The sequence below is a fragment of the Myotis lucifugus genome, unplaced genomic scaffold (assembly GCF_000147115.1).
Source record: "Myotis lucifugus unplaced genomic scaffold, Myoluc2.0 scaffold_276, whole genome shotgun sequence".
NCBI lineage: Eukaryota > Metazoa > Chordata > Mammalia > Chiroptera > Vespertilionidae > Myotis > Myotis lucifugus.
Window position 1 is genome coordinate 502,754 of NW_005871324.1, and position 26,540 is coordinate 529,293.

The 26,540-nt window shown below is 49.7% G+C and overlaps 1 protein-coding gene across 1 annotated transcript in view; it reads right to left on the reverse strand.

The window, feature by feature from the left end:
- The window catches only part of PPIL2 (peptidylprolyl isomerase like 2), a 30,753-nt gene extending 5,071 nt beyond the window's left edge, over nucleotides 1-25,682 (reverse strand). The window contains exons 1-14 of the mRNA XM_014465052.2: nucleotides 25,549-25,682; nucleotides 23,237-23,286; nucleotides 16,477-16,522; nucleotides 14,117-14,179; nucleotides 12,633-12,684; nucleotides 9,978-10,029; nucleotides 6,460-6,551; nucleotides 5,563-5,652; nucleotides 4,546-4,621; nucleotides 3,637-3,797; nucleotides 1,804-1,879; nucleotides 1,162-1,268; nucleotides 628-717; nucleotides 189-324 (exon numbers count right to left, since the gene is read on the reverse strand). Of these exons, the coding sequence (XP_014320538.1) occupies nucleotides 189-324; nucleotides 628-717; nucleotides 1,162-1,268; nucleotides 1,804-1,879; nucleotides 3,637-3,797; nucleotides 4,546-4,621; nucleotides 5,563-5,652; nucleotides 6,460-6,551; nucleotides 9,978-10,029; nucleotides 12,633-12,684; nucleotides 14,117-14,179; nucleotides 16,477-16,522; nucleotides 23,237-23,286; nucleotides 25,549-25,580 (1,123 nt within the window). The 5' untranslated portion in view covers nucleotides 25,581-25,682. The remainder of the gene's footprint in view (nucleotides 1-188; nucleotides 325-627; nucleotides 718-1,161; nucleotides 1,269-1,803; nucleotides 1,880-3,636; nucleotides 3,798-4,545; nucleotides 4,622-5,562; nucleotides 5,653-6,459; nucleotides 6,552-9,977; nucleotides 10,030-12,632; nucleotides 12,685-14,116; nucleotides 14,180-16,476; nucleotides 16,523-23,236; nucleotides 23,287-25,548) is intronic.
- Nucleotides 25,683-26,540: the final 858 nt, after the last annotated feature.

Genomic DNA, 26,540 nt, shown 5'->3' on the forward strand with positions numbered 1-26,540 from the left:
TCCCCAGTAGGGAGTGTGCAGGAGGCAGCTGAATCGATGTTTCTAACTCTCTATCCCTCTCCCTTCTTCTCTGTAAAATAATAAAATATTAAAAAAAAAAAAAAAGAGATGGGTGCCCAGAGGCCTGTGGAGGAGGCAACATGCTCCCCTCCATCTCAAAATGAGAAAATAGGGACGTGCCCAAGATCACCTAACGCCACATCTGGAACTCAGCATGTCCCACCCACCTACCCCCTCAGGGCCGATGGGGCAGCCAAAGCTGCCCAGGGAAGCCCAGCACCAGTACCTACCCGTGCCTGTGCCAGTGGGGTCACCTCCCTGGATCTGCAAGAACAAAAGCCAGTGAGCAAGCCATGCCCGCGGCCCTGCCGGCCCTTCCACAGCCCCCACTGCCCACAGCCGGAAGCAACTCCCCACCGGCCAGATGGACATAGAGCGTCTGAGCTCTTGGTGAGGACAGAGGCCCTCCCAAGGCCCGTCTCTGCACATGCCCAGTGTGGCCAGGCTGGGTGCTCAAGGGGTGAGTCTGCTGTTTCCCTGCCCCTGAGAAGGGGCTCCTACATATGGCAGAAGTCACCTCCAGGAGGCATCTGGCCCCGGAGGCCAGCATTGACCCAGGTCACTCACCACGAAATTCCGGATGGACCTGTGGAAGATGGTACCATCATAATACTGCTTCTTGCAGAGCTTGATGAAGTTTTCGCAGGTTTTTGGTGTCTGCAGAATAACCCAGATACTTCCGTGAGGCATGAAGCAGCCAATGGGGGGTCACCAATGCCACCCAAGCCCTGACCACGCCGTGGAAGAGGGTTAGCTGCCCAGCGTGAACACAGTAAGGTCCAAGCCGCCCAGCCTGAGAGCGAGGGCCACGGGGAGATGCCAGCAGAGCAGCGGGGGTGGGGGTGGGGGGTGGTCTGTGTGTGTGCTGTGCATGGTGTGTGTGTGTGTGTGTGTGTGTGTGTGTGTGTGTGTGTCGGGGGTGTGTTCACCGCCCAGGTGGGCTGAGGAAACGCAGCACACGCTGACAGGGTCCCTTCTGGGGAGGGCAGTGGGCACAGCCCTAGAGGACAGAATTCTCCACTACGAGCACACCCAGAGTGCAGCTCCATGCTTCAGACCTGGGACGACCCTGGGCAGGGAGGGGACGGCTGCCACACCCACCATGTCGCAGTGCAGCTCCAGGTTGAGGTCGCCCCTGTTGGTGTGCAGCCGCACGTAGCCCTTCTTCTTCACAAACTGGTAGCGCAGCACGTCCTCGTCAATGGCGGCTGCAATCAAGCAGAGGCCCAAGCTCTGTGCCTTCCCTCGCCCTGAAGACCCGCACCCCACACCAGGCACAAGGCCTGGAAAATTCCAAGTTCCAAGGAAAGCTCGAGGGTGTGCCCTGGCTGAGCACGGGGAGGCTCAGCAGTTAAGGCGGGGACGCTGGGAAGGCCTGGACTCAGGGTGGGAGCGGGGTGGAGACGAGAGGGTTGGGGACCTGACCTGCTGAAAATACAAGAGGAAGAGAGCTTGGTTGGAGGGCTAAGATGCCCACGGGCAGCCTGGGAAGAGGAAAAGGTGGGGCTCCCTCACAGGCAGGACACGGCTTGGGGAGGGTTCCTGCTGCAGCCCTAGCTCTGACTACAGCATCCCCCAGTGCAGACGCAAACACACCTTCAAAAGGGCCCGACCCCTGACCAGTCCTGAGCTAAGAGCCCACAAAACCCAGACGCCAGGGAGCGATGCTGAGGACAGGGAGGCAGGGCACCCGCCTCGGCCATCATGAGGCAGCACTGGTGACAGAGGAGGGGAGGCAGCTACCTGCTTCGTGGGTGGTCTCTGGAACCATGGCGGTGGAGGTGAAGGAGGCGCTCACCTTCCCAGTGGAATAGTGGGCCTGCAGAGGAAACCATGTGGGCGCGTCAGCAGCGCCTGGGAGGCCCGGAGGCTGAGGACATGGGAGCAGCTGAGGCCCCTGCTCGTGCCTCTCCTCCAGGAAGGCATCCGTGGCCACCACCCAAAGATACACCAGGAACCTCCTGGGGACAGGGTGGCCCAGCCCGAACTGGCCTTTCCCTAAGGCCCCAAGGAACGAGGGACTATTTTCCTTTTAAAAGTTTTCAGTGTCGCCCAAGCCGGTTTGGCTCAGTGGATAGAGCGTCAGCCTGCGGACTGAAGGGTCCCAGGTTCGATTCTGATCAAGGGCATGTACCTGGGTTGTGGGCTTGATCCCCAGTAGGGGGCGTGCAGGAGGCAGCTGATCGATGATTCTCTCTTATCACTGATGTTTCTCTCCCTCTCCCTTCTTCTCTAAAATCAATTAAAAAATGTTTTTAAAAAGTTTTCAGTGTCTACAATAAACACATTTTTAAATATATTTTTTATTGATTTTTTTACAGAGAGGAAGGGAGAGAGATAGAGAGTTAGAAACATCGATGAGAGAAACATCGATCAGCTGCCTCCTGCACATCTCCTACTGGGGATGTGCCCGCAACCAAGGTACATGCCCTTGACCGGAATCGAACCTGGGACCTTTCAGTCCGCAGGCCGACACTCTATCCACTGAGCCAAACCGGTTTCGGCTACAATAAACACATTTTTAATCAGGAAAATATAAGCCCCAATAAATATTTTTTCATCCCAGGCAGAAGGGAAAAATAAAAAGAGGGATTTCTCCCCATCAGAAGGAAGTACACCAAAATGCTAAGAGCTTGTGTGAGAGTGCTGGAAGTATGAACAACAAACTTTTCTTTTGCAAATTTTCCTGAATATTTCTTTAAGGTGGGAGCCTCAGAGCCCCACCTCCCCACTGCCACAGCCCCAGCTCTCCAAAATGAAGAGGGGAAGGGGCAGCTTTGGGGCCTGACAGACCAGGGCACAAATCCTGGTGCCATCACTGCCGAGAGGACCTCAGAGCCAACTACCGGGTATTGTAAGAAGCAAACCTGACTGCCCAGGAGGGACAGGCACCGCACCACTTGTCCCTCCCTCAGCACTGCGGGACCCCTGAAGCACCCGCCTTCTCTCCCTGGGTTTGCTCTGGGCACCGAGTGACCAATTCTGCAGGGCAGACTCCGCACCCCACGGGACATCCCCTCCCACAGACCTGCATGCCTGAGGCTACTGTGTCACGTGGTACCCCCAAAGCCCCAGGCACTGTCCACCCAGCATGTCTGTCCCAGGCTTCCCAGCTTGGGCCAGAGCATGAAATAGATCCTACATGGCCCTAGCTGGTTTGGCTCAGTGGATGGAGTGTCGGCCTGCGGACTGAAGGGTCCTGGGTTCGATTCCGGTCAAGGGCACATGCCCAGGTTGTGGGGTCTGTCCCCAGTAGGGGGCATGCAGGAGGCAGCTGACCAATGATTCTCTCTCATCATTGATGTTTCTTTCTATCTCCCTTCCTTGCTGAAATCAATAAAAATATATTTAAAAAAAGAAACAGACCCTACACGGCTGGGGGCCACCTTCCCCGCGCGGCTCCCAGCACAGCTGTCAGCCCCAGCTCCTCAGTGCCGCTGTCCTCTGGGCCCCCAGGGGCGCCTTGGCTCGGGGGCCCCAGCTGCTTCCCCTCCGACTGTATCCCAGAACCACTCCTAGGCGCTCTGATGGGCGGGTGGCTTGAGCTGGCAGCTGTGCACCCCGCCACCTACTCACCGCATTCAGCTTGTCCACCTTCTTCTTCTCTGGGGCTTTCATGGTGGCCGCCAGGACCTCATCCCCCTTGAACTCTTTGTAGAGCTCCTGCAGTGTTTCTCGGGTCTCGGCATTGGTATTTTTCAAATAATAAGATGGGTCCTGTTTGGCCTTTTCTTCATCTACAAAACAGCATGGTGGCCTGAGCAGCTGAGCCCCAGGAATGTCCCCAGATGTGCATGATGGGGAAAAAGGCCAGAGCTGGCTACCCAGCAGGTCCCGGACCAGGACACAGGCCAAGCCTCCATCACAGTGACATCCTTGTAGTCGCTGCAAACCCAGGGAGGTAGTGTAGGGAGAGAGTGAAGGAACAGCCCAGAAGGGCAGCGCCCCCTGCCACGGCTTCTGCTGGAGTCGGCTATGGTCTCTGTCCCTGGCCCAGCCTTGGTCCCAACAGAGTTCAGAAACAGCCCCTAACCACAGCACCACAGTGGTGGTGACCAGCTCGCTGAGCAGTTCCCACCTACCTGCCTAACCTCCTGTCCCTGTAGTGAGAACAGAGACAACTTCTAAGGAGCAAAGACGGCCCCATCCAGGCACCTGAGGGCCTGGCCGAGAAAGCAGCCCGAAGGCCCTGGAGCTAAGTCTTGAGAGGGGAGGACCAGGTGTATGGGCCTCTCCCCCAGGAGGCTGTGGGCACTCAGGCCTAAGGCCTGGCTGACACCCACCAATCAGGCCCTGCGGGCAGGCCTGGGCCAGGGTGATTCTGCCAATCTCAGCGCAGGAGAAGCTGAACGCCAGCTTGAGAAATTCCAAACTTGCCTCAGCTCGATCAAGACTCTGATCCCAGGAGGGTGGGGGCTTTGGCCAGGGAGCATGGACCTATTTCCCCCAACCCCTGGCACCCAGACCACCCCTGGATGTTCATACCTGGGTCGGTTATTTTCATGTTATTCTTAACATGAAAGAAGTTGGAGACGTTGAATTTGTCCAAATTTGTAGGGTCCTAGGGCAAAAAGAACACGTGCAGTGGAGTGAGTCCAGCCGAGTCCCGGGCTGTGGCCATGTGGCTGCCACGGGCAGCAAAGGACAGGTGAGTGGCATGAGGGTCCTGGGGCCAGGAGGGGAGAGGCCTGTGGCCGCACAGAAGCCTGGGGGTCGAGCAGAGAACAAGGGAGCCAGGGAGAGGGCTCTGCCCTGGGGCCACGAGCAGGGTGGGGGGGGTGGAAACTGGAACAAATGGCTGGCTGCTCCCCAAACTGCATCTGCATCTCCCTGGCACAGGCCGACAAGCATCCCTTGCTGTGAGGCAGCCACAAGACGGATGGGGTCTTCTCGAGGGAAGGTGAGCAGATATGTTGTGCCCACCTCCAGGCCTCCCACAGGCTGCCCCGTCCTCCCTTCAGCTTGGCTGCCAGTCACAGACCCCACAGAGCTCGGGCCCTGGGGACAGCGAGCCCCCTCCCTTGGAAGGAATGTGTACTGACCTCCAATTAGAATGGGACAAGCCACAGAAGGGATCGTCCCCCTCTAAGTCACTCCTAAAACACTTTCTAAGTCCGTGTTTTTCATGAACTCACCCAGGATTCTCTGACACCACAGGGTGCCCTGTGCCCAATGCTGAGCACACACCTGCCCCCACTCTCAAGAGGGCAGGTGGAGAGCCAGGCCTGCAAAGAGGCCACTCTGTGCCGAGATGGCTCTGGGGGGCCCTGACAGCAGGCATCAGAGGAGACGTGGGAACCGGAGGAAGCGGTGTGCGAGGCCCATGTGACTGAGTGTAAGGAGGGCAGGAGGTGGGGGCACTGTCAGTGGCAGCTGGGGAACCTCAACCAGACAGGTAGCAAGGAGGGAGCCACTGACCCTGGGTGGAGAGTGGGGCTGGCAGAGGGCAGCCGCGCCAAGGTTCTCGAGGCCCCTCCCGAGAGCACAGGGAAGGGACCGCACCTGGAGGGTGATGATGTCCTGCCGGGAGAAGGGCTCGTCCGTCAGCAGGTCTCGGAAGTTCTTGGCCTTGATATTGAGCTGCTCCACTGCCTGTGGCCAGGAGGAAGCGGCTGTTACCGTGCCTGTCCCAGCCCGCCCGGACGACGGCACCATCCAGCGAGAGGAAAAGGACAGAACTACCAGGCACCCCCCACGGGCTCAGAGCCATGGCCCTGCCCCTGAGGGGGAAGCTTGTTGAGCCCCAGAAACTTGAAGACTACCCTCTGAGCAAGGTTCCTCACAGGACTCTCTCGTGACACGTCTTACACATCAGCGAACAGGTTCAGCGAGGCCGCCCATCTGTACCAAGCCCCTGAAATCCATGCACTCGGGCAAGGTGTCACCCCCAGAGCCTCTAGAGCCACGCTGGCCACCTGAACCCTGCCAGCGGCCAGGGACAGGCATGAAAACAGCTGAGAGGCCTCCCTGCTACGTGGAGCCCACAGCCCTGCCGTCTGTACAGTGCTGGAACACCTGGAGGACAGGTGGGAAAACCAGGGCCTCCTCTCTCCACACCTGCCCACCAGCCACATCTGCTCCTCTTGGGGACTCCGCCAGGAACTGGGGGACTCAAGACCCCCTCGAAGCCCTGGAGTGCCCTCAGAGCACAGGGCCTCCCAGGGCCTGACCAGTAAGAGTCTGCTGAAGACGACGGTGGGCAAGACCCCTGAGTACAAAAGAACTTCCCAGGCATCAGGTCCAGTGGCCACAGGAAGGCCTGCCTTTTCTAGGCTGTGCTGATAGCTCTCAGAGTGTCGGCCCCACAGGGAAAGGCTGTGCCATCCCCGAGCCCAGGCCAGGGTTCCCAGGAGCAGACCCCTAAAGAGCGGGTAGGGGACACAGTTCCCGAGAACCTACCTCGTAGGCATAGACATTGCCGGTGGTCCTGATGGCCACGATGTGGGTGTTGTTGGTGAACACGGTGTACAGCACTGGACAGTGGTACTTCTCTAGGGAGGAGGCACGCAGAGACCAGAGAAAGGCCCAAGGTCAGAGAACGGGAGAAGGCAAAAGCCTGCCTCCGTATGCCCAGAGTGGGGCCCAGTGGCCGGCCAGCTGCTTACCCCCCTCCTCCAATCCTCACATGGCCTTCCTCAGAGGTATCTGCCTCATCAGCCCCAGGCCACCACTGGCAACATTGCCCTGGCCTCCTCCTCCACTGCAGACACTGCCTCGTCCCTCACACTGTCACCTGGGATATTGCAACAAATTCCTGCTACTCCCCTATCCCACCAACTCCCTACAGGTAGCCAGGAGCCTGTCCAAATAAGTCCCAACAAATAAACTGCAAAAAGGCGGGGAGGAAGACTTCTAGATTAAGAGACTTAGAGATTATCAACTACCTATTCGTGTGGACTTTTTAAAAATCTTGATTTGAAAACTATATAAAAATAATTATGACAGCGTTCTGGAAATTTGATCAATGGCTGGACAGTCAATAATAAGGAATTCTTGTTAATTTTTTAGATGTTAGAGTAGTTAGAATAGTATTGTGATAACTATTTTTTTAAGTCCTTATTTTTCAAACTTAAGTATTTAAGCATGAAATGATACAATGTCTCAAATTTGTTTTAAAATCACTTAAGCAGCCTGGACAGCATGGCTCAGTGGTTGAGCATCGACCTATGAACTAGGAAGTCACGGTTCGATTCCCTGTAGGGGTGCATGCCCGGGTTGCAGGCCGGATCCTCAGTGTGGGGCGTGCAGGAGGCAGCCAATCAATGATTCTCTCTCATTGCTGATATTTCTATCTCTCTCCCTCTCCCTTCTTCTCTGAAATCAAAAGTATATTTTAGCCCTAGGTGGTTTGGCTCAGTGGATGTTGGCCTGCGGACTGAAGGGTCCCAGGTTCAATTCCGGTCAAGGACACATACCTCGGTTGCAGGCTCCTCCCTGGCCCAGGCTCTGGTTGGGGCTCATGCAGGAGGCAACCAATGTGTTTCTCTCACATTTATAATTTCTGTCTTTCTCTCTCTCTTCCAATCTTTCTAAAAATCAATGGAGCCCAGCCGGGTGTGGCTCAGCAGTTAAGCATCAACCCAAAAACCAAAAGGATTGATTTGATTACTAATCAGGGCCAGGTTGCAGGCTTGATCCCCAGTAGGGGGTGTGCAGTAGGCAGCTATCGATGATTCTCTCTCATCATTGATGTGTCCAACTCTCCCTCTCCCTTCCTCTCTGAAATCAATAAAAATATATATATATTTTTTTAAAATATATTTTATTGATTTTTTACAGAGAGGAAGGGAGAGGGATAGAGAGTCAGAAACATCGATGAGAGAGAAACATCGATCAGCTGCCTCCTGCACACCCCCTACTGGGGATGTGCCCGCAACTAAGGTACATGCCCTTGACCGGAATCGAACCTGGGACCTTTCAGTCCGCAGGCCAACGCTCTATCCACTGAGCCAAACCGGTTATGGCAAAAAAATATATTTTAAAATAATAATAAATATCAATGGAGAAATATCCTCTGGTGGTTAAGAATATACATATACATATAATTTTTAAATAAATAAATAAATATCACTAAGCAGGCACTGAGTAAATAGTTGCTGAATGAGATACACTGTAGACCTCCCCAGATCAGCTGGTCTCTGAGCAGGGAGGCCCACAACACTCGGGCGAAGCTCCCTAACCCCAGGGACTGTCCCTGAATCGCTAAGCTTTTGTTTTCCCAAGGCCTGTTCACTCATCACTATGAACCAGCATCTACTATGGGCCAGGCTCTGGGGTCAGACAGAGTGTCAGACGGGCCTCAGCCTCAGCTACTTCAACATCTCCCTAGAACAGTGACGGCGAACCTTTTGAGCTCGGCGTGTCAGCATTTTGGAAAACGCTAACTTAACTCTGGTGCCGTGAGACATATAGAAATTTTTTGATATTTGCAACCATAGTAAAACAAAGACTTATATTTTTGATATTTTATATATTTAAATGCCATTTAACAAAGAAAAAGCAACCAAAAAAATGAGTTCGCGTGTCATAGGTTCGCCATCACTGCCCTAGAATGTACACACCCAGTGAGCATAGACACCAGCCTTGACCATGGCATCTGCACAGGCCAAGAGAACCACGCCAGGCCAACCGAGAACCCAGAGCAAGATCAGTGCCCTCAGGGGTTGCCTCAGCGAGGGCATCTGGCCAGTGAGAGGGAGTGTAACGATATAAAGCAGGAGGGTCCTGGCTGGGCTGGGCTTTATGACCAGTGGCGAGGAGCTCAGCCTAAGAGCCACCCAACAAATCTGTCAGACCCACACACCCCTGCCCAGCTGCCTGCCCTGGGCCTCTCAGCCTGCGCAGCTTCTGCCTCCAGCCATGAGCAGACCAGAGACACGGGGCCCATCTGTGCCCACAAGGCCTCCAGAGGTCCCCATGGCCCAACTGCCTTCGTGGGAAGAAATACCCAAAACCCAAGGTTTCACTCCTCCACCCTCAGCTTTAAAAACTACCTGGACCTTTAAGAAAAAATTGTGTTAGCCCAGCCGGCAAAGCTCAGTGGTTGAGCTTCGATTCCCAGTCAGGGCACATGCCCAGGTTGTGGGCTCAATCCCCATTGTGGAGTGTGCAGAAGGCAGCCAATCAATGATGCTCTCTCATTATTTTTTTTTTAATGTCTTCCCCTTTCTTTTTTTTTTTTTAATATATTTTATTCATTTTTTACAGAGAGGAAGGGAGAGGGATAGAGAGCCAGAAATATCGATGAGAAACATCGATCAGCTGCTTCCTACACACTCCCTACTGGGGATGTGCCCGCAACCAAGGTACATGCCCTTGACTGGAATCGAACCTGGGACCCTTCAGTCCGCAGGTTGACGCTCTATCCACTGAGCCAAACTGGTCAGGGCAGCTCTCTCATTATTGATGTTTTTATCTCTCTCTCCCTCCCTCTTCCTCTCCAAAATCAATAAAAATATTTAAAAAAAAAAAAGAAAAAGAAAAAATTATGTTAGCCCTGGCTGGTTTTTCTCAGTGGTTAGAGCATCGGCCTGTGCACCAAAGGGTTGAGGGTTCGATTCCCAGTCAAGGGCATGTACCTTGGTTGCAGGTTCAATCTCTGGCCCCAGTTGGGGTATGTGCAGGAGGCAACCAATCTATGTGTCTCTCTCACATCTATGTTGCTCTCTCCCTCTCTCTTTTTCCCCCTCCCACCTCCCCCTGCCCTCCTCACTCTCTAAAAATCAACAGAAAAATATCCTCAGGTGAGGTTAAAAAAAAAATGATAAAAAGGAAAAAATTATGTTGCCTCTTTGAGAAATTAAAAGCAAGTGTCCAGCCTGATCAGAAGGGAATGACTGGTTGTGCAGAGACCTTGGTGTGAGGCCGCGGCCGGGTTCTGCAGGCCAGTCCTGAGTTGGCTGTAAGAGATCTCTTACCTTCACTGTTCTTTGCAAAGTTCAGTTTAATCAGGGACCGCCCGTCCAGTTTCTGGAAGAAGTAGAATTCATAATTAATAATAAGTGGCTGATATGAAGAACTGCTGAGGCCAGAGGACACAGACAGCCTGGAAGAGTCTGACCATCCAAGCCGTCAGACAAGGAAAAGGCACAGGTGCTGCCCTGACCGGTATGGCTCAGTGGATAGAGCGTCGGCCTGGGGACTGAAGGGTCCCGGGTTCGATTCTGGTCAGGGGCATGTACCTTGGTTGCAGGCACATCCCCAGTGGGGGGTGTGCAGGAGGCAGCTGATTGATGTTTCTCTCTCATTGATGTTTCTAGCTCTCTATCCCTCTCCCTTCCTCTCTGTAAAAAATCAATAAAATATATTTTAAAAAAAAGAAAAAGGCACAGGTGCTGACCAAGGGGCCCCAGGACACAGGGATTAACCTAGATAAGGGGGCTGCACAGTGGAAGCCCAGCCTCTGAGCCAGCAAACCGGCCCCAAGCAAAGGGGTTGACATCCAGCCTGGAGGCCGGGCCTGAGGGGCAGGTTTGTTTATACTCTGTGATGTTTAGACAGTTTCATGGCAAGCACAGATTATTTCTGAAATTGAATTATTTTGTCTTGGCCAGTGTTCTCAGTGGTCAGAGCGTTGGCCCCTGCACCAAAGGGTCATGGGTTCGTTCCCAGTCAAGAGCATGTACCTGGGTTGCAGGTTTGATCCCCGGCCCTGATTGGGGCATGGGCAGGAGGCAACCAATCTATGTGTCTCTCTCACATCGATGTTTCTTCCTGTCTCCCCCTTCCTCTCTTCTTCCCTGCCAGTCTCTCTAATAATCAATGGAGAAAAAAATATCCTTGGGTGAGGATTAAAAAAAAACACAAATATATTTTTTTTCCAGCTGGATGGTGTTCACCTTATTCTTCTGTTGTGTAACTATTTAAGAAAGATAAAATATTTTTAAAAGTAGGGGAAAAGGAATAAATATACCCAAATGCTAAGAGCAGTTGTGATGGGGATCCTCTATTTTTGTTTAATCCTCACCCAGGATATGTCTATTGATTCTACAGAGAGAGAGAAACATCAACCAGCTGCCTCCCACACATGCCCTGATCAGGGATCAAACCCCAAACCTTCCTGGTGTATGGGACGGCACTCCAACCAACTGAACCACCCAGGCCCGGCGGGATGCTCCATTTTTTAGCATTTCTGTGTGTCTACAGTTTACCCCTTCTACAGGAAACTTCACAATAAAACAAAGTCCAGGCAGCCAGAGGAAAGCAGCAGCCCTGGGGGGTGGGCCTCAGCTGGGGCACTGAAGGGGGCTGTGGAGAGACCCTGGAACAGACAGGTAAAGCTGCCCCTTGGGAGCACCTGACTCAGGGCTCAAGTCCCTGTAGCCCCTGCCACCCAGGTGGGGTGGGCCCCGCCCTGCTACCCAGGGCCCAAAGGAGACACTGGGTGGCTGTTCCAGGACTGGGCCTCTGAGCCAAGCTCCAACCCTGTGTCCGCCCTCTCCTACAGTGGCCAGTCCACCAGCCACACACCTGGCTTCATGCCTTCCTCCTCTATTCAACTACTCCCACACACCTGTGCAGGTGAGCATTAGACTCCAGGACAGATGATGGGGTGCTTGCTGCAAGGCTGCTCCCACCAGGTAAGATAGCCCTTCTCACTTGGCCAGCGTGGCTCAGTGGTTGAGTGCCAACCCAGGCATCAAGAAGTTGCTGGTTCAATTCCTGGTCAGGGCACATGCCTGGGTTGTGGGCTCCATCCCCCAGTAGGGGGCATGCTGGAGGCAGCCATTTGATGATGTTCCTCTCTCAGGGATGTTTCTACCTGTCTATCGCTCCCCCTTCCTCTCTCTATAAAAATCAATAAAAACAGCCCTAGCTGCTTTGGCTCAGTGGATAGAGTGTCAGCCTGCGCACTGAAGGGTCCCAGGTTTGATTCTGGTCAAGGGCACATGCCAGGGTTACAGGCTCGATTTCCAGTAGAGGGCGTGCAGGAGGCAGCCAATCAATGATTCTCTCTCATCACTGATGTTTCTCTCTCTCTCCCCCCTCTCACTTCTTCTCTGAAATTAATAAAAATATATTTTAAAAATCAATAAAAACATTAAGACACAAAAAATAAAATGGTATAATTCTGGAAAGAAATTTGCCAGTAGCTACCAAAACAGAAAATGCTTCCACCCCATGACCCAGCAGTCCCAGGACGACACTCATGTGTATGCCCAAAGAAGCATGCACCAGGGTGGCCCTGACCACTGTTTGCAACAGCAGGTGACTTCAGATCCCTGCAGTACCCCCGCATGAGGGCACACACAGCCACCACAGAACAAGGCAGGGCTTTATGCTCTGACACACTCGGATCCCCAACACACTGCAGGATGCGAAAGCAAGGTACAGAGGAATTCACGCCTGTGAGCGCACCCATGGCCCAAGCAAAGATGTACACCTGTGCACACGTGTGTGCGTGTAGGAAACATTTCTGGAAAGGAATGTGTGTACAGGAGAAGCACAGTCCCTCACTGTGCCCCACCAATCGTCCTCTACTGCGCCTGCGTGTATATGAAAACCACAGAATCAAAGGACAGGCGATAGGACAGCGTTCACTGGCATCACTTAAACTCCTGCACGACCCTTACCTCGCCGTTGCTGGGGTTGGTCCCATACTTCTTAAGCCAAGGAAGGATGTTCCTGAAGGGAAGAGAACAGAGAGCATCAGTGTGATTGGCAGGTACAGCACAGCCAGGAGGCTGCCTCTGGGACAGCTGCAAAGGGCCTTTGCTCCGTTCACTTCTGGGGCAGAAGCCAAGGAGAGGGGCGCCTTGCCTCATCAAAGGAAGCAGGGGCTATTTCTGGAAACGTGGTTCAGAGTATATTCAGGGTTTTTACTGCAGTTATATATAAACAACACAAACTAGCAAACAAAGATGTACACAAATGTTGATACGTCCATAAAATGAGATACTGGACCATCATCAAAATTATAATTTCCAGAGAATTCTTAATGACATGGGGGAAAATGACTGAGTAAAGAATGGATCTAGCCCTAACTGGTTTGGCTCAGTGGATAGAGCATCAGCCTGCGGACTGAAAGGTCCCAGGTTCAATTCCGGCCAAGGGCATGTACCTTGGTTGCGGGCACATCTCTAATAGGAGGTGTGCAGGAGGCAGCTGATTGATGTTTCTCTCTCATTGATGTTTCTAACTCTCTATCCCTCTCCTTTCCTCTCTGTGAAAAATCAATAAAATATATTTAAAAAAAAAAAAAGAAAAGAATGGATCTAGAACTACCTTCATGGTATTATCTCAACCATGTTACCACAAATAAACACACAGAAAAAGATGAGTATAGCCCTGACTAGTTTGGCTCAGTGGTTAGAGCGTTGGCCTGTGCACTGAAGGGTCCAGGGTTCGATTCCGGTCAGGGGCATGTGCCTTGGTTCCAGGCACATCCCCAGTGGGGAGTGTGCAGGAGGCAGCTGATGGATGTTTCTCTCTCATGGATGTTTCTAACTCTCTATCCCTCTCCCTTCCTCTCTGTAAAAAATAAAATATGTATTTTTTTTTAAAAATAAGATGAGTATAAATACTGACAGTGGTTACCCCAGATAGTGTGATTATGGCAAATTTTTCCTTTGAAATGTTTTACAGTTTTTCTAAAATAAGTCTGAAATGTGAGAAAAGTATATAAGCTGGCTTATGTTGGAACGTAAGACTGAGCATAATGCTTCAAAACACAGCGCTGAAAAGTATGCACCCTAATTATGACTTTCATAAAGTGAAAAAGTTTAGTTCATTAACATTCCAAAACAAGTACATGAGTGGCAACTAGAACACTGGGACCTCACTTGGGGGGTGCGAGGGGGTGTCAATGCCACTCCAGGAAGACAGCAGCACCTGCCAGGGGTCACAGCAGCATTGCTGCTTCATCTCTGAGGCCCTGGCAGTCCCTCCTGGGTCCCCAAGAGACCTGCCCAGGACCCCCGAAGCCCCAGGACCTCAGCGTGGCCTGGCTTGCACTGCCTGGAACCATTAACCCTCCAGCCGGCCCCACATCCCCTACCTGAGCAGATATCAACAACCTCACCCCGTTTGTTAGCGCAAAAGTCAAGGGAGAACTCACAGCAAGTCAAAGACGACGCCTTCAGGGGTGCAGACCGGGTAGCTGAAGGGCTGCAGAGAGAGACTGAGAAAGGACATGGTCACTCCTGGTCATGCAATGGACGGCCGGGCCACTCCCACATGGCTCCTGTGACTTCTCCCTTTGCCTCTCCCTCCTTCGGTCATTCCTCCAACAACTCGGGTGCTCCTCTGCACAGCCTGCGATAGGTGCCAGCACAGAGGGGACCCCCACATCTCTGCCCCTCAGAAGCTCCCAGCACAAACCAGTAAGTACAAAGCAAGGATTTCAGGAGTTGAGGAGAGGGTTTAGGGACAACTGCAGCCTAGTCCTCTCCACACCCTGTGCTGTGATATGTAATACACATGTGATCATGTTCAAGCCCAAAGGAGCTCACTGGAGGTGGCCCGGGAGAGGCAGGACTGGAATTCGCTCTCCAAAACCTCACATAACAGGCATAAGCAGCCACACTTTTCTACTGAGAACTGCCTCTCCCATCCCAAGAGGCTCTGGTGGGCTCTCATGATCTAGGGGTGCCCTGCCTGCTCCTGACCACAGACTGTGCAGACAGTTCTCCCCATATTTCCTAGGGGCGTTCACATGACTCAGGCAAGACCTGAGGCCCCAGGAGCCCAGGGTAAGTTCTGATATGTGGATGTGGGGTAGAGGGGCCTGCAGAGGTCCAGACTACCACAGGGCATTTGCCACCTCCTGAAGGGTCTCCTTAAGGAAAGCAGAGCCCACAGATGAAGGGTGGACTTCCTTGGGCCAATACCCTTTTTCCTGTGTGGGATTTCTGTCACTAGCCATCAAAAGCCCTGGCTTGTTTAGACATCCGTCACCTGTAAGTCTGGTCAGCACAGGTCAGTCCCCGGGACCTAGACAGCCTGGCAGCTTGGGGCTACGCTACCTCCCTGGATATTGCCCCAGAAGCCCTCATGGGGTAATCTCACCCCTTTCTCTCTGGCTCAAAAGTCTACTCTAACCTTGTGGGACTAGGATTGTTGAACCCCAGCACATAGGGGGCTGTGGGGTGGGCAGGTCCGCTGGTCCCCTGGGGCCTGAGTTTTCTAAATTTGAGCTCTGGTGCTGCTAGTGCTGCTGGGGGCTGACCACAGCAGGACCTGACACAGAATCATGCTCCAACAGCAAGAAATGTACACACATCTTCTCCCAGACACAACCTAAAGGCACATTCTCAAAGCACATTTTTTACCCAGAACCCAATGTAGTTAAAAAATGAGCGAGACACAGATCAGAGACCCCTTGCAGGAACTGGGAACCAAGGATGAAAGCATTTCCATAAAACCAATTCATACCCAATCTGAATAGGACATTCTCATGGGGCTGATGACAAAATCTGGTGGGTTGGGAGAGAAGTGCAGCCAAAGGCATCTGGGTCTCATTTGTCCACCCTCCTGAGTAAGTGCTGTGAGCGGGAAAAGCCCTCACTCACCACTGCATGGGAGCCTCCCGGGGGGCCCTGGGCACACCCAGCGGCTGCATCTCCAGACCTTCCTGGCACCCTCAGCACCCTGTGGTGTCTGGCTGACCTGCCTCAACTGGGCACTGGGATCACCAGGAGAGCTTTATCAGCTCTCAAGGATCACTCTGTCCTATGGAATCAGAACTCGGGGGATGAGGAGGAATGCTGTGCAGACATGCATGTGTACAGAGCAGAGACGACCATGGCTCAAATTTAGGAAATGTAGGCCCAAGGGGACCACCAGACCTGCCCACCCCACAGCCCCCAATGTGCTGGGGTTCAACAATCCTAGTCCCATTTTTTCAGCACACCCAGCTTCTGTTCACACTAGTACACATACCAACTGGGGTGGGAAGCATTTGAGTGGCTCTAAAGCTGGACCCCTCCCCACTCCCACCAGTGACCTACACTCCCCAGGGAAGGGGAAGGGGGCTCACAGTATCACGACTATTGCAGCAGTTGTTACCACTTGGACTCTGGACAAAGGTAAAGTGTGAAAGGCACAGGGCCATGGGAGACCACTGGGTTCACGCCTCAGTGGCACCACTGCCACTGGGCAAGGGACTTCACTCTTCTAAGCACTGATTATCTCAACTGTAAAACAGGCTTAACAACAGAGCCTGCCTACCTTGGAAGGTAAGACTGAGGTTAAAAAGACAATGTACTTGTAAACACAGACACAGAATAAGCAGAAAAGAATCATTGGTTCTTATCATTGTTGAGTCACCTTCTCCCAGTTCAGGGAAGGTCTGGAGGGAGAGGTGGGGGGGACACAGACAAAACCCACAGCTGCATCTCCAAGGATCAGATTTACTGTCAAATAACTGAGTATCAGAGAACTATTACAAGGGAAAGATTAAATTCTCAAAACTCTTACCTGCAGTGGTCAAAAGGTAAACGACGAAAATTTGTTTGTGGGATATCTGTTTAAAACAAAAATAAGAGACAGAAAATTTATTCTGTAAAAAATTTCACCTATGTATCCCTATCAACAATTCAATTACATTTTAAGAAAAAGTTCACGTAGCCCAGCCTGCGTGGCTCAGTGGTTGGGTGTCGACCTATGAACCAGGAGGTCACGGTTCAAGTCCCAGTCAGGGCACATGCCCGGGTTGCGGGCTCAATTCCAGTGTGGGGTGTGCAGGAGGCAGCCGATCAATGATTCTTTCTCATCATTGATGTTTCTATCTCTCCTCCCTTCCTCTCTGAAATCAATAAAAATATATTTTTTTAAAAAGAGAAAAGAAAAAGTTCATGTAAATTACCTAGTGCAGCAATTGCTTCGGATTAAAAACTTTCGATAGAACCAAAGCACATGGGATACATCAGGAAAGAACTTAAGAAAAAAAAGTACACACCACATACCTCAGAGATACTGCGAGTTCGATTCCAGACCTCCACAATAAAGCGAATATTGTAATAAAGGGATTCAAAGTTTTTGGTTTCCCAGTGCTTATAAGAGTTATGTTTATACTACACTATAGTCAAGTGTATAATAGCAAAATGTACTGTAGATATATACCTTAATTAAAACATGCTTTATTGCTAAAATTATTAACCATCATCTGAGCCTTCAGTGTGTCATAATCATTTACTGGGTGGAGGGTCTTGCCTTAATGTTGATGGCTGCTGACTGATCAGGGTGGTGGTAGCTGAAGGTTGGGGTGGCAGTAACAATTTCTTAAAATAAAACAACAGTGAAGTGTGCCGCATCGACTGACTCTTCCTTTCATGACGATTTCTCTGTAACTTGCAATGCTATTTGACAGCATTTACCCACAGAACTTCTCTCAAAATTGAAATTAATCCTCGTAAACCCTGCTACCATTTTATCAACTAAAGGTATGTAATATTCTAAGTCCTGTGTTGTCACTTCAAAAACCACTTTCTTGCCAGCACCGGTTTGGCTCAGTGGATAGAGCGTCGGCCTGCGGACTGAAGGGCCCCGGGTTCAATTCTGGTCAAGGGCATGTACCTTGGTTGCGGGCACATCCCCAGTGGGAGGTGTGCAGGAGGCAGCTGATTGATGTTTCTCTCTCATCGATGTTTCTAACTCTCTATTTCTCTCCCTTCCTCTCTGTAAAAAATCAATAAAATATATTTTTAAAAAAAAATTTAAAAAAAATTTAAAAAACCCACTTTCTTTACTCATCCATAAGAAGCAATTCCTCATCCATAAAGTATTATTATGAGATTGCAGCAATTCAGTCACATTTTCAGGCTCCACTTCTAGTTGTAGTTCTCTTGCTATCTCTACCACATGTGCAGTTACTTCCTCCACTGAAGTCCTGAAGCCCTCAAAGTCACCCAGGAGGGCTGGAATCAACTTCTTCCAAACGCCTGTTAATGTTGATATTTTGACTTCTTCCCATGAATCATGAAGGTGCGTAATAGCATCTGGAATGGTGAATTCTTCCAGAAGGTTTTCAGTTTACTTTGCCCAAATCCATCAGAGGAATCACTATTTACTGCAACTATAACCTTATGAAATGAATTTCTTAAATAATGACTTGCAAGTCAAACTTACTCCTTTGATCCATGGGCTGCAGAATGAATGTTCTGTTTGCAGGCATTAAAACAACATTAATTCCATTGTACAACTCCATCAGACCTCTTGGGTAACCAGGTGCATTACCAATAAGTAGTGATATTTTGAAAGGAACCTTATTTTCTGAGCAGAAGAACTCAACAGTAGACTTTAAATATTTAGTAAGCCATGTTGTAAGCAGATGTGCTGTCATCCAGGCTTTGTCATTCCATTCACAGAGCACAAGCAGAGTAGATGTGGAATAATTCTTAAGGACCCTTGGACTTTCAGAATGGTAAATGAGTATTAGCTTCAATTTCAAGTCAACAGCTGCATTAGTCCCTAAAAACAGAATCAGCCTGTCCTTTGAAGCTTTGAAGCCAGACATTGACTTTTCATCTCTGCCTATTAAAGTTCTAGATGGCATTTTTTTCCAATGTAAGTATGGTGTGTCAAGTAGTAGCACTGCCATCACCTGAAAGCTGGTTGGACATGCAGTCCCAGACCTTCTGAATTATAGTCTGCATCATTTTAACAAGATCTACAGATGATTCATACTCACATTAAAGTTTCAGAGACCTTAGTACACTTAGCCTTCAGAAGACATTACTGACCCAACAGAAGATATTATTGTTATTTTCAATTATAGAAACCAAGACAACGATTTTTCTCAAAGGAAAGATGGGCTAATGTATTAAAACAATCTATGGGGGAGGGGAAAAAGAAAGCAAACAAACAAAAGCCCAAGTCACCATAACAAATATAATAAAAAAGTCTGAAATATTGCAAGGATTACCAAAATGTGACAGAGATACAAAGTGAACAAATGCTGTTGGAAAACTCACCCCCAGACTTGCTCAAAAATAATGTCTGCAAAGTGCAATAAAGTGAAGAGCAATAAAATGAGATATGCCTGACCTTATTATCTTGATAGAGAAAAAATGTTATTTTAACCTACATTAATAAAACACACCAAGATTGCCCAGCCAGTGTGATTTAGTGTCAACCTAACAACCAAAACGTTGCTGGTTCAATTCCCAGTAGGGGGCGTGCAGGAGACAACCAATCAATGATGCTTCTATCTCTCTATCCCTCTCCCTTCCTCTCTCTCTAAAAATCGATAAAAACATATTTTTTAAAAATACTTTATCTGCCCGGCCAGCGTGGCTCAGTGGTTGAGCGTCGACCTATGAACCAGGAGGTCACGGTTCGATTCACGGTCAGGGCACATGCCCGGTTGCAGGTTTGATCCCCAGTGTGGGGCATGCAGGAGGCAGCCGATCCATGATTCTGTCATCACTGGTGTTTCTCTCTCTCTCCCTTCCTCTCTGAAATCAATAAAAATATTTAAAATATATATATTTTTATCTAAATTAGAAAGGAGGAAGTAAAACTCTCATTATTCACAGATGACATGATATTGTACATAGAAAACCCTAAAGACTCCACCAAAAAACTACTAGATTTAATAAACCAATTTGGCAATGTAGCAGGATACAAAATCAAACCCAAAAATCAATGGCGCTTTTTTTTTTAAATATATTTTATTGATTTTTTACAGAGAGGAAGGGACAGGGATAGAAAGTTAGAAACATCGATGAGAGAGAAACATCAATCAGCTGCCTCCTGCACATCTCCTACTGGGGATGTGCCCGCAACCCAGGTACATGCCCTTGACCGGAATCGAACCTGGGACCCTTCAGTCCGCAGGCCGACGCTCTATCCACTGAGCCAAACCAGTTTCGGCTCAATGGCTTTTTTTTAAAACACCAATAATGAATTCTCAGAAAGAGAAACTAAAACAATCCCATTTACCATTGCAACAAAAAAAATTAAGATACTTAGGAATAAACTTAACCAAGGAGGAGAAAGACTTGTACTCGGAAAACTACAGGATGTTGAAAAAAAGAGATAGAAGAGGATATAAACAAGTGAAAGAATATTCCATGTTCATGGATTGGCAGAAATCAACATCATTAAAATGTCCATACTACCCAAGGCAATCTACAGATTAAATGTAATCCCTATTAAATTACCAACAGCATATTTCACAGATCTAGAACAAATACTCCAAAAATTTATATGAAACCAAAAAAGACCCCGAATAACTGCAGCAATCTTGAGAAAGAACAAAGTTGGAGGAATCACAATACCAGATTTCAAGTTTAACTACAAAGCCACCATAATCAAAACAGCCTGGTACTGGCACAAGAACAGGCATATAGATCAATGGAACAGAACAGAGACATCAGAAATCGACTCAAGCCATTACGCTCAATTAATATTTGACAAAGGAGGCAAGAGTATACAATGGAGTCAAGACAGTCTCTTCAATAAATGATGCTGGGAAAATTGGACAGATACATGCAAAAAAATGAAACTAGACCACCAACTTACACCGTACACAAAAATAAACTCAAAATGGATAAAAGACCGAAATGTAAGTTGGAAAACCATAAAAATCCTAGAAGGAAACCATAGGCAGTAAAATCTCAGATATTTCTCATAGCAATATGTTTACAGATACATCTCCTAGGGCAGTGGTCAGCAAACTCATTAGTCAACAGAGCCAAATATCAACAGTACGACGACTGAAATTTCTTTTGAGAGCCAAATTTTTTAAACTTAAACTATATAGGTAGGTACATTGTTATTAACCCTAATTATGGTACTCCTAAGCTGGCCTTTGCTAAAAACGTCCTCAATCTGATTGAGGTACGTTTGCTGAGGTCAACCCCTTCCAACTCTCCCATCCACACTCGTCTTGTATACTTGTTTCGTCTATCTCCTTTCCGAAAACCGACTTCTGCGCATGGGCCACAAAGTTTCAATCGCACTGTACGTGTGTGCGCACGTGGTATTTTGTGGAAGAACACACTCAAGAGGCCAAAGAGCCGCATGTGGCTGGCAAGCTGCGGTTTGCCGACACTGTCCTAGGGCAAAAGGAAACTAAGAAGAAAATAAACAAATGGGACTACATCAAAATAAAGCTTCTGCACAGCAAAAAAAAAAAAAATCAGCCCTAGCCGGTTTGGCTCAGTGGATAGAGCGTCAGCCTGCGGACTGAAGGGTCCCAGGTTCGATTCCAGTCAAGGGCATGTACCTTGGTTGCGGGCACATCCCCAGTGGGGGGTGTGCAGGAGGCAGCTAATCGATGTTTCTCTCTCATCGATGTTTCTAGCTCTCTATCTCTCTCCCTTCCTCTCTGTAAAAAATTAATAAAATATATTAAAAAATAATAATAATAATAATAAAAATCAACAAAATGAAAAGGGAGTCCACCGTATGGGAGAACATATTTAGCAATGATACATCTGGTAAAGGATTAATATCCAAAATATATAATGAACTCATGCAACTTAACAAAAGGAAGACAAACAATCCAATTAAAAAATGGGCAAATGCCAAAGCCGGTTTGGCTCAGTGGATAGAGCGTCAGCCTGCGGACTGAGGGGTCCCGGGTTCGATTCCGGTCAAGGGCATGTACCTGGGTTGCGGGCGTGTCCCCAGTGGGAGATGTGCAGGAGGCAGCTGATCGATGTTTCTAACTCTCTATCTCTCTCCCTTCCTCTCTGTAAAAATTCAATAAAATATATTTTAAAAAAAAAATGGGCAAAGGACCTAACAGACACTTCTCAAAGAGGACATACAGATGGCCAAGAGACATGTGAAAAAATGCTCAAAGTCACTGATCATCAGAGAGATACAAATTAAAACGACAATGAGGTATCATCTCACACCTGTCAGAATGGCTGCCATCAACAAATCCACATATGACAAGTGCTGGTGAGGATGTGGAGAAAAGGGAATCCTAGTACACTGCTGGTGGGAATGCAGACTGATGCAGCCATTATGGAAAACAGCATGGCGTTTTCTCGAAAAATTAAATATGGAACTGCCATTTGACCCGGTGATCCCACTTCTAGGAATATATCCTAAGAAACCCGAAACACCAATCAGAAAGAATGTATGCACCCCTATGTTCATAGCAGCACAATTTACAATAGCTGAGATCTGGAAACAACTCAAGTGCCCATCAGTAGATGAGTAGATAAAAAAGCTGTGGTACATTTACACCATGGAATACTGTGCAGCAGTAAGAAAGAAGAATCTCTTACCCTTTGAGACAGCATGGAGGGACCTGGAGAGCATCAAGCTAAGTGAATAAGTCAGTCAGAGATAGACAAGAATCACATGATCTCACTCATATGTGGAATCTAATTAACAGAATAAACTGATGAACAGAGTGGATCCAGAGACATGGAAGCATGGAACAGAGTGCGGAATCTCAGAGGGAAGGCTGGGTAGGGGTGGGTGGAAGGTAATCAACTAAAATCGCCCTATGTGTATACGCATAACCCATGGACGCAGATAGTGGGGTGAGAGGGCCTGGGGCAAGGGTGGGCTGGAGGGGGGTCAATGGGGGAAAAAGGGTGACATATGTAATACTGTCAACAATAAAGAGTTAAAAATAAATTAATTAATTAATAAAATATATTTTTATTGATTTCAGAGAGGAAGAGAGAAGGAGAGAGACAGAAACATCTAATGAGAGAGATACATTGATCGGCTGATTGAACCCAAAACATGGGCATGTGCCCTGATTGGGAATCCAACCCAGGACCTCTTGTTCCATGGGATGATGCTCAATCCACTGAGCTATACCAGCCAGGCGATAAAAACATTTAAAAATCACACCAAGATTAGACATTTTCTCATATATCTTCCTCTTTTCTGACTTGTCTGTGTCCTCAGCCCATTTGTCTACTATAGTTTCCATGTTCTTGTTCATTGTTAGCATTATTTTTTAAATATATTTTTATTGATTTTAGAGAGGAAGGGAGAGGGAGAGAGAGATAGAAACATCGATGAGAATCACTGATCGGCCGCCTCCTGCACGCCCCCTATTGGGAATCAAGCCTGCAAGCTGGCATGTGCCCTTGACCTGAATCCAACCTGGGACGCTTTTGTCTGCAGGCCGACTCTCTATCCACTGAACCAAACCGGCCAGGGCCATTGTTATTTTTTACAGGCTCATTGTTGTGAAGACATCATTCCTTAATTACACCCCCACACATACCAAGGGGAAGAGAAGGATTTCATGCCTTACCTGGTTTCTTGCCACCATAGAAGTTAGTGTATTCAGCACAGGTAATGTACCTGAAGGAGAGAAAGAGAAATCTTACTTCCACCCCCTTTGTAAAGAGGACAGTCTCCGGAAGTAATGGATGACTGAATCATTTTACTCAGTCAGCAAATGTTTCTTAAACACCTACTATGCGAAAGTCACATACTGATAATCACAATAGACATGGGGATACACAAACAAGGAACAAATACAAACAGTCCTGCTTTGCTCTGAAGAAAATGAACTGAACTTAACAGAGGCTGGATGGTGAGAAGGAGCCAGCCACATAAAGATCTGGGGGAAGAGCTTTCCAGGCAGAAGGACCAAGCAGGCGTATCACCTATAAGAGCCTCGAAGCAGGAAAAGCTGTTGTGTCCCCATAAAGGGGTGAAGCCACTGACTGCGCGTGGACCACGTGGCAGCAGGTGAAGGAGACACCGACGGTGGCCCGATCACAAGGGGCCTGCGGGCCATGTGAGAGCCCTGGGTTTGCTGTAGACAGGATGGAAAGCTGTTGGAGGGTTTGAGCTCTGACACGATCTAATGTACGTCCTCAAAGCATCCCTCTGGTTGCTTCCTATGGAGGGACAAGCAAGAGAGGCAGCAGAAACCCAACCGGGAGATAACTACCAAGGTCCAAGGAGTTGACGTAAACTCCCCTTTGTGGGAGCTGGTGGGCGAGAGAGCGGTCAGTTCCTGAAATTGCCAGCAGGACTTGCCGATGGGCTGGAGAAAAAAACTGCTGAGGGAAAGAGGTGCCAAGGCGAACTCCCAGACTTCTGACCTGAGCCAACTGCGTCGGGGAAAATGAGGGAGGAGAGGCTCGGGCTCTGAAAAACAAGGTTCCCCTTGAGGCATGTTAAATTTGAGATTTCCATTAGACTTGCAGGTGAAGATGTGAGTAAGCAGCTGACTACTGCAAGACCAGGCCGATCACCCACTGGGGGAAGGGGAGGAGGACCCCCAAGAAGGGCTCGGAAGGAGAGAGGTGGCCAGTCGTGTCACATGCTGCTGAGGAGCATGAGCAAATGAGGACTGAGAACTGACCACCAGACTGAGCAACATGGACGTCACTGGGATCCTGACAAGGGCAGTGCTGGGGCCCTCGCTGGTTTGGCTCAGTGGATACAGCGTCGACCTGCGGACTGAAGGGTCCCGGATTCGATTCCAGTCTAGGGCACATGCCCGGGGTTGGGGGCTCCTTCCCCAGTAGGGGACGTGCAGGAGGCAGCCGATCCATGATTCTCTCTCATCACTGATGTTTCTACCTCTCTCTCCCTCTCTGAAATCAATGAAAATATATTAAAAAAATAAAAATAAATAAAAAAAGTGGATTAGAAAACTGTGGTACATGTACACAATGTAATACTACGCTGCAGTAAAAAGTAGTTCTTACCATTTGCAACAGCATGGATGGAACTGGAGAGCATTATGCTAAGTGAAATAAGCCAATCAGAGAAAGATAAATATCACATGATCTCGCTCATTTGTGGAATATAATGAACAACATAAACTGATGAACAAAAACAGATCCAGAGACAGAGAAGCATCGATCAGACCGTCAAACCTCAGAGGGCAGGTGGGGGAGGGTGGGGGTAAGGACTTGTATGCAAGCATATAGGCCTAACCAATGGACACAGACAACAGGGGGGTGAGGACATGAGTGGGGGGAGGGGGATAGGGGGCAACGTGGGGATAAGGACACATATGTAATAACTTAACCAATAAAAAAATTAAAAGAAAAAATAAAAAGAGTAGTGCTGGGCAGGAAAGCCTGACCCCAAGTCGTTTCTAGAGACAGCAGAAAAGAGCCAGTGGACACAGCCTTCACGCTAGAAGCAGGTGTCAGCTGGAGGGAACCGTGGGTGAGGCGGGTGTTTGACACCGGAAGGTTCTGCACGTGTGTGTCAGCTGCTGCGCAGGGACCAGCGCCCTGGGAGAGACAGGAGGCGCAGGAGCAGAGCCCGCGAGCGGACAGGACAAAAGCGAAGTCGGGGGCTGTGTCCGAGGAGCGCCCAGGTGGGAAGGCCGCGCCCAGGTGAGGGCACTTACGGTCTAGATTCTAGAAGAAGAGCAGACGCCTCCAAGCGGGAGATTTGGGCGGCTGGGGGAGAGGGGGAGATATTGCTCCACCTGAGGGGACGGAAGCTTCGGGAGGAAGTGACACCTGAGGGGGTTCTGGGGTCCACTCTGAAAGCGGGAGCGGAAGACACGGCAGAGCGCAGAACAGGCGGAGACGGAGGCCGAGCGGGACTCAGGCAGAGCCAGGAGCGCCTGGCTGTGGCTCAACTTACATCTTGTCTTTCTGGTGCTGTCGCTTCCCCATGGTGGCGGCGGCAGCGGCGGCAGGACCAGCGAACGCGGAAAATCGTCAACATACGACCCAGCCAGCCGCGTCCGCCGCGTTCCAGCCGAGATCCTTAAGTACTTCCGGGTCCTGCCCGGAAGTGGGCGCTGAGCACGCTGGGAATTGTGGTTCCTGGAGGCAAGCGCGCCAGTCGCTGTCGCAGCCGGTCCCTGAGCCGAGTTTCCCAATTAGGCTCTTGTTCGGTCAGAGCTGAGCTGCCTCTGACTCGAAGCCCGTCTTCTGCCAAGCGCCTCGCCTTCCCTCCCAGCCCGGCTCAGTGCCCTCCCCACTCAAACCCGTCTTGGTTTGACCTGGGTCCTCAGGTCTTTTTTTTTTTTTTTTATGTATTTTTATTGATTTCAGAAAGGGAGGAGAGACAGAAACATCAACCATGAGAGCTAACCACCAATTGGCCGCCTCTCACACGCCTCCCACTGGGGATGGAGCCAGCAATCCAGGCATGTGCCCCTGCAGGGAATGGAACTGTGACCACCTGGTTCATAGGTGGACACTCAACCACTGAACCACCCAGCCAGGCCTCAGGTCTTTTAAGTAGCCCGCCTGGAGCCTGAAGTCCCACCAGCCTCCGCTCCATTTTTGCTCCCCTCACTGACAGATGTCTCCAAAGCGACGCCCACAATCACTACGTACCCGCTCACCTCCCATTCTCCCCACCCATTGGGTTTCCGCAGCCTCCAGGCCTTCTCCTAAGTGGCCCAAGCCAGAAGGTCCAAAGCCCTCACTGATCCCTTGAGTATCTTCTGACCCACCCTTCCCTTGGCCAGAGCCCCAGACGTCTGTCTACACTCAAGTACTGGTGACCTTGCCCAGTCTCGCGGTTGGTTTTAAGTCCACTGGTAACCCCTGACCCCAACACTAAATTGCCAGGCTCCAGACTCCTGACCTCTACTCGGGTACCCACTGATTCCCAATTTAATG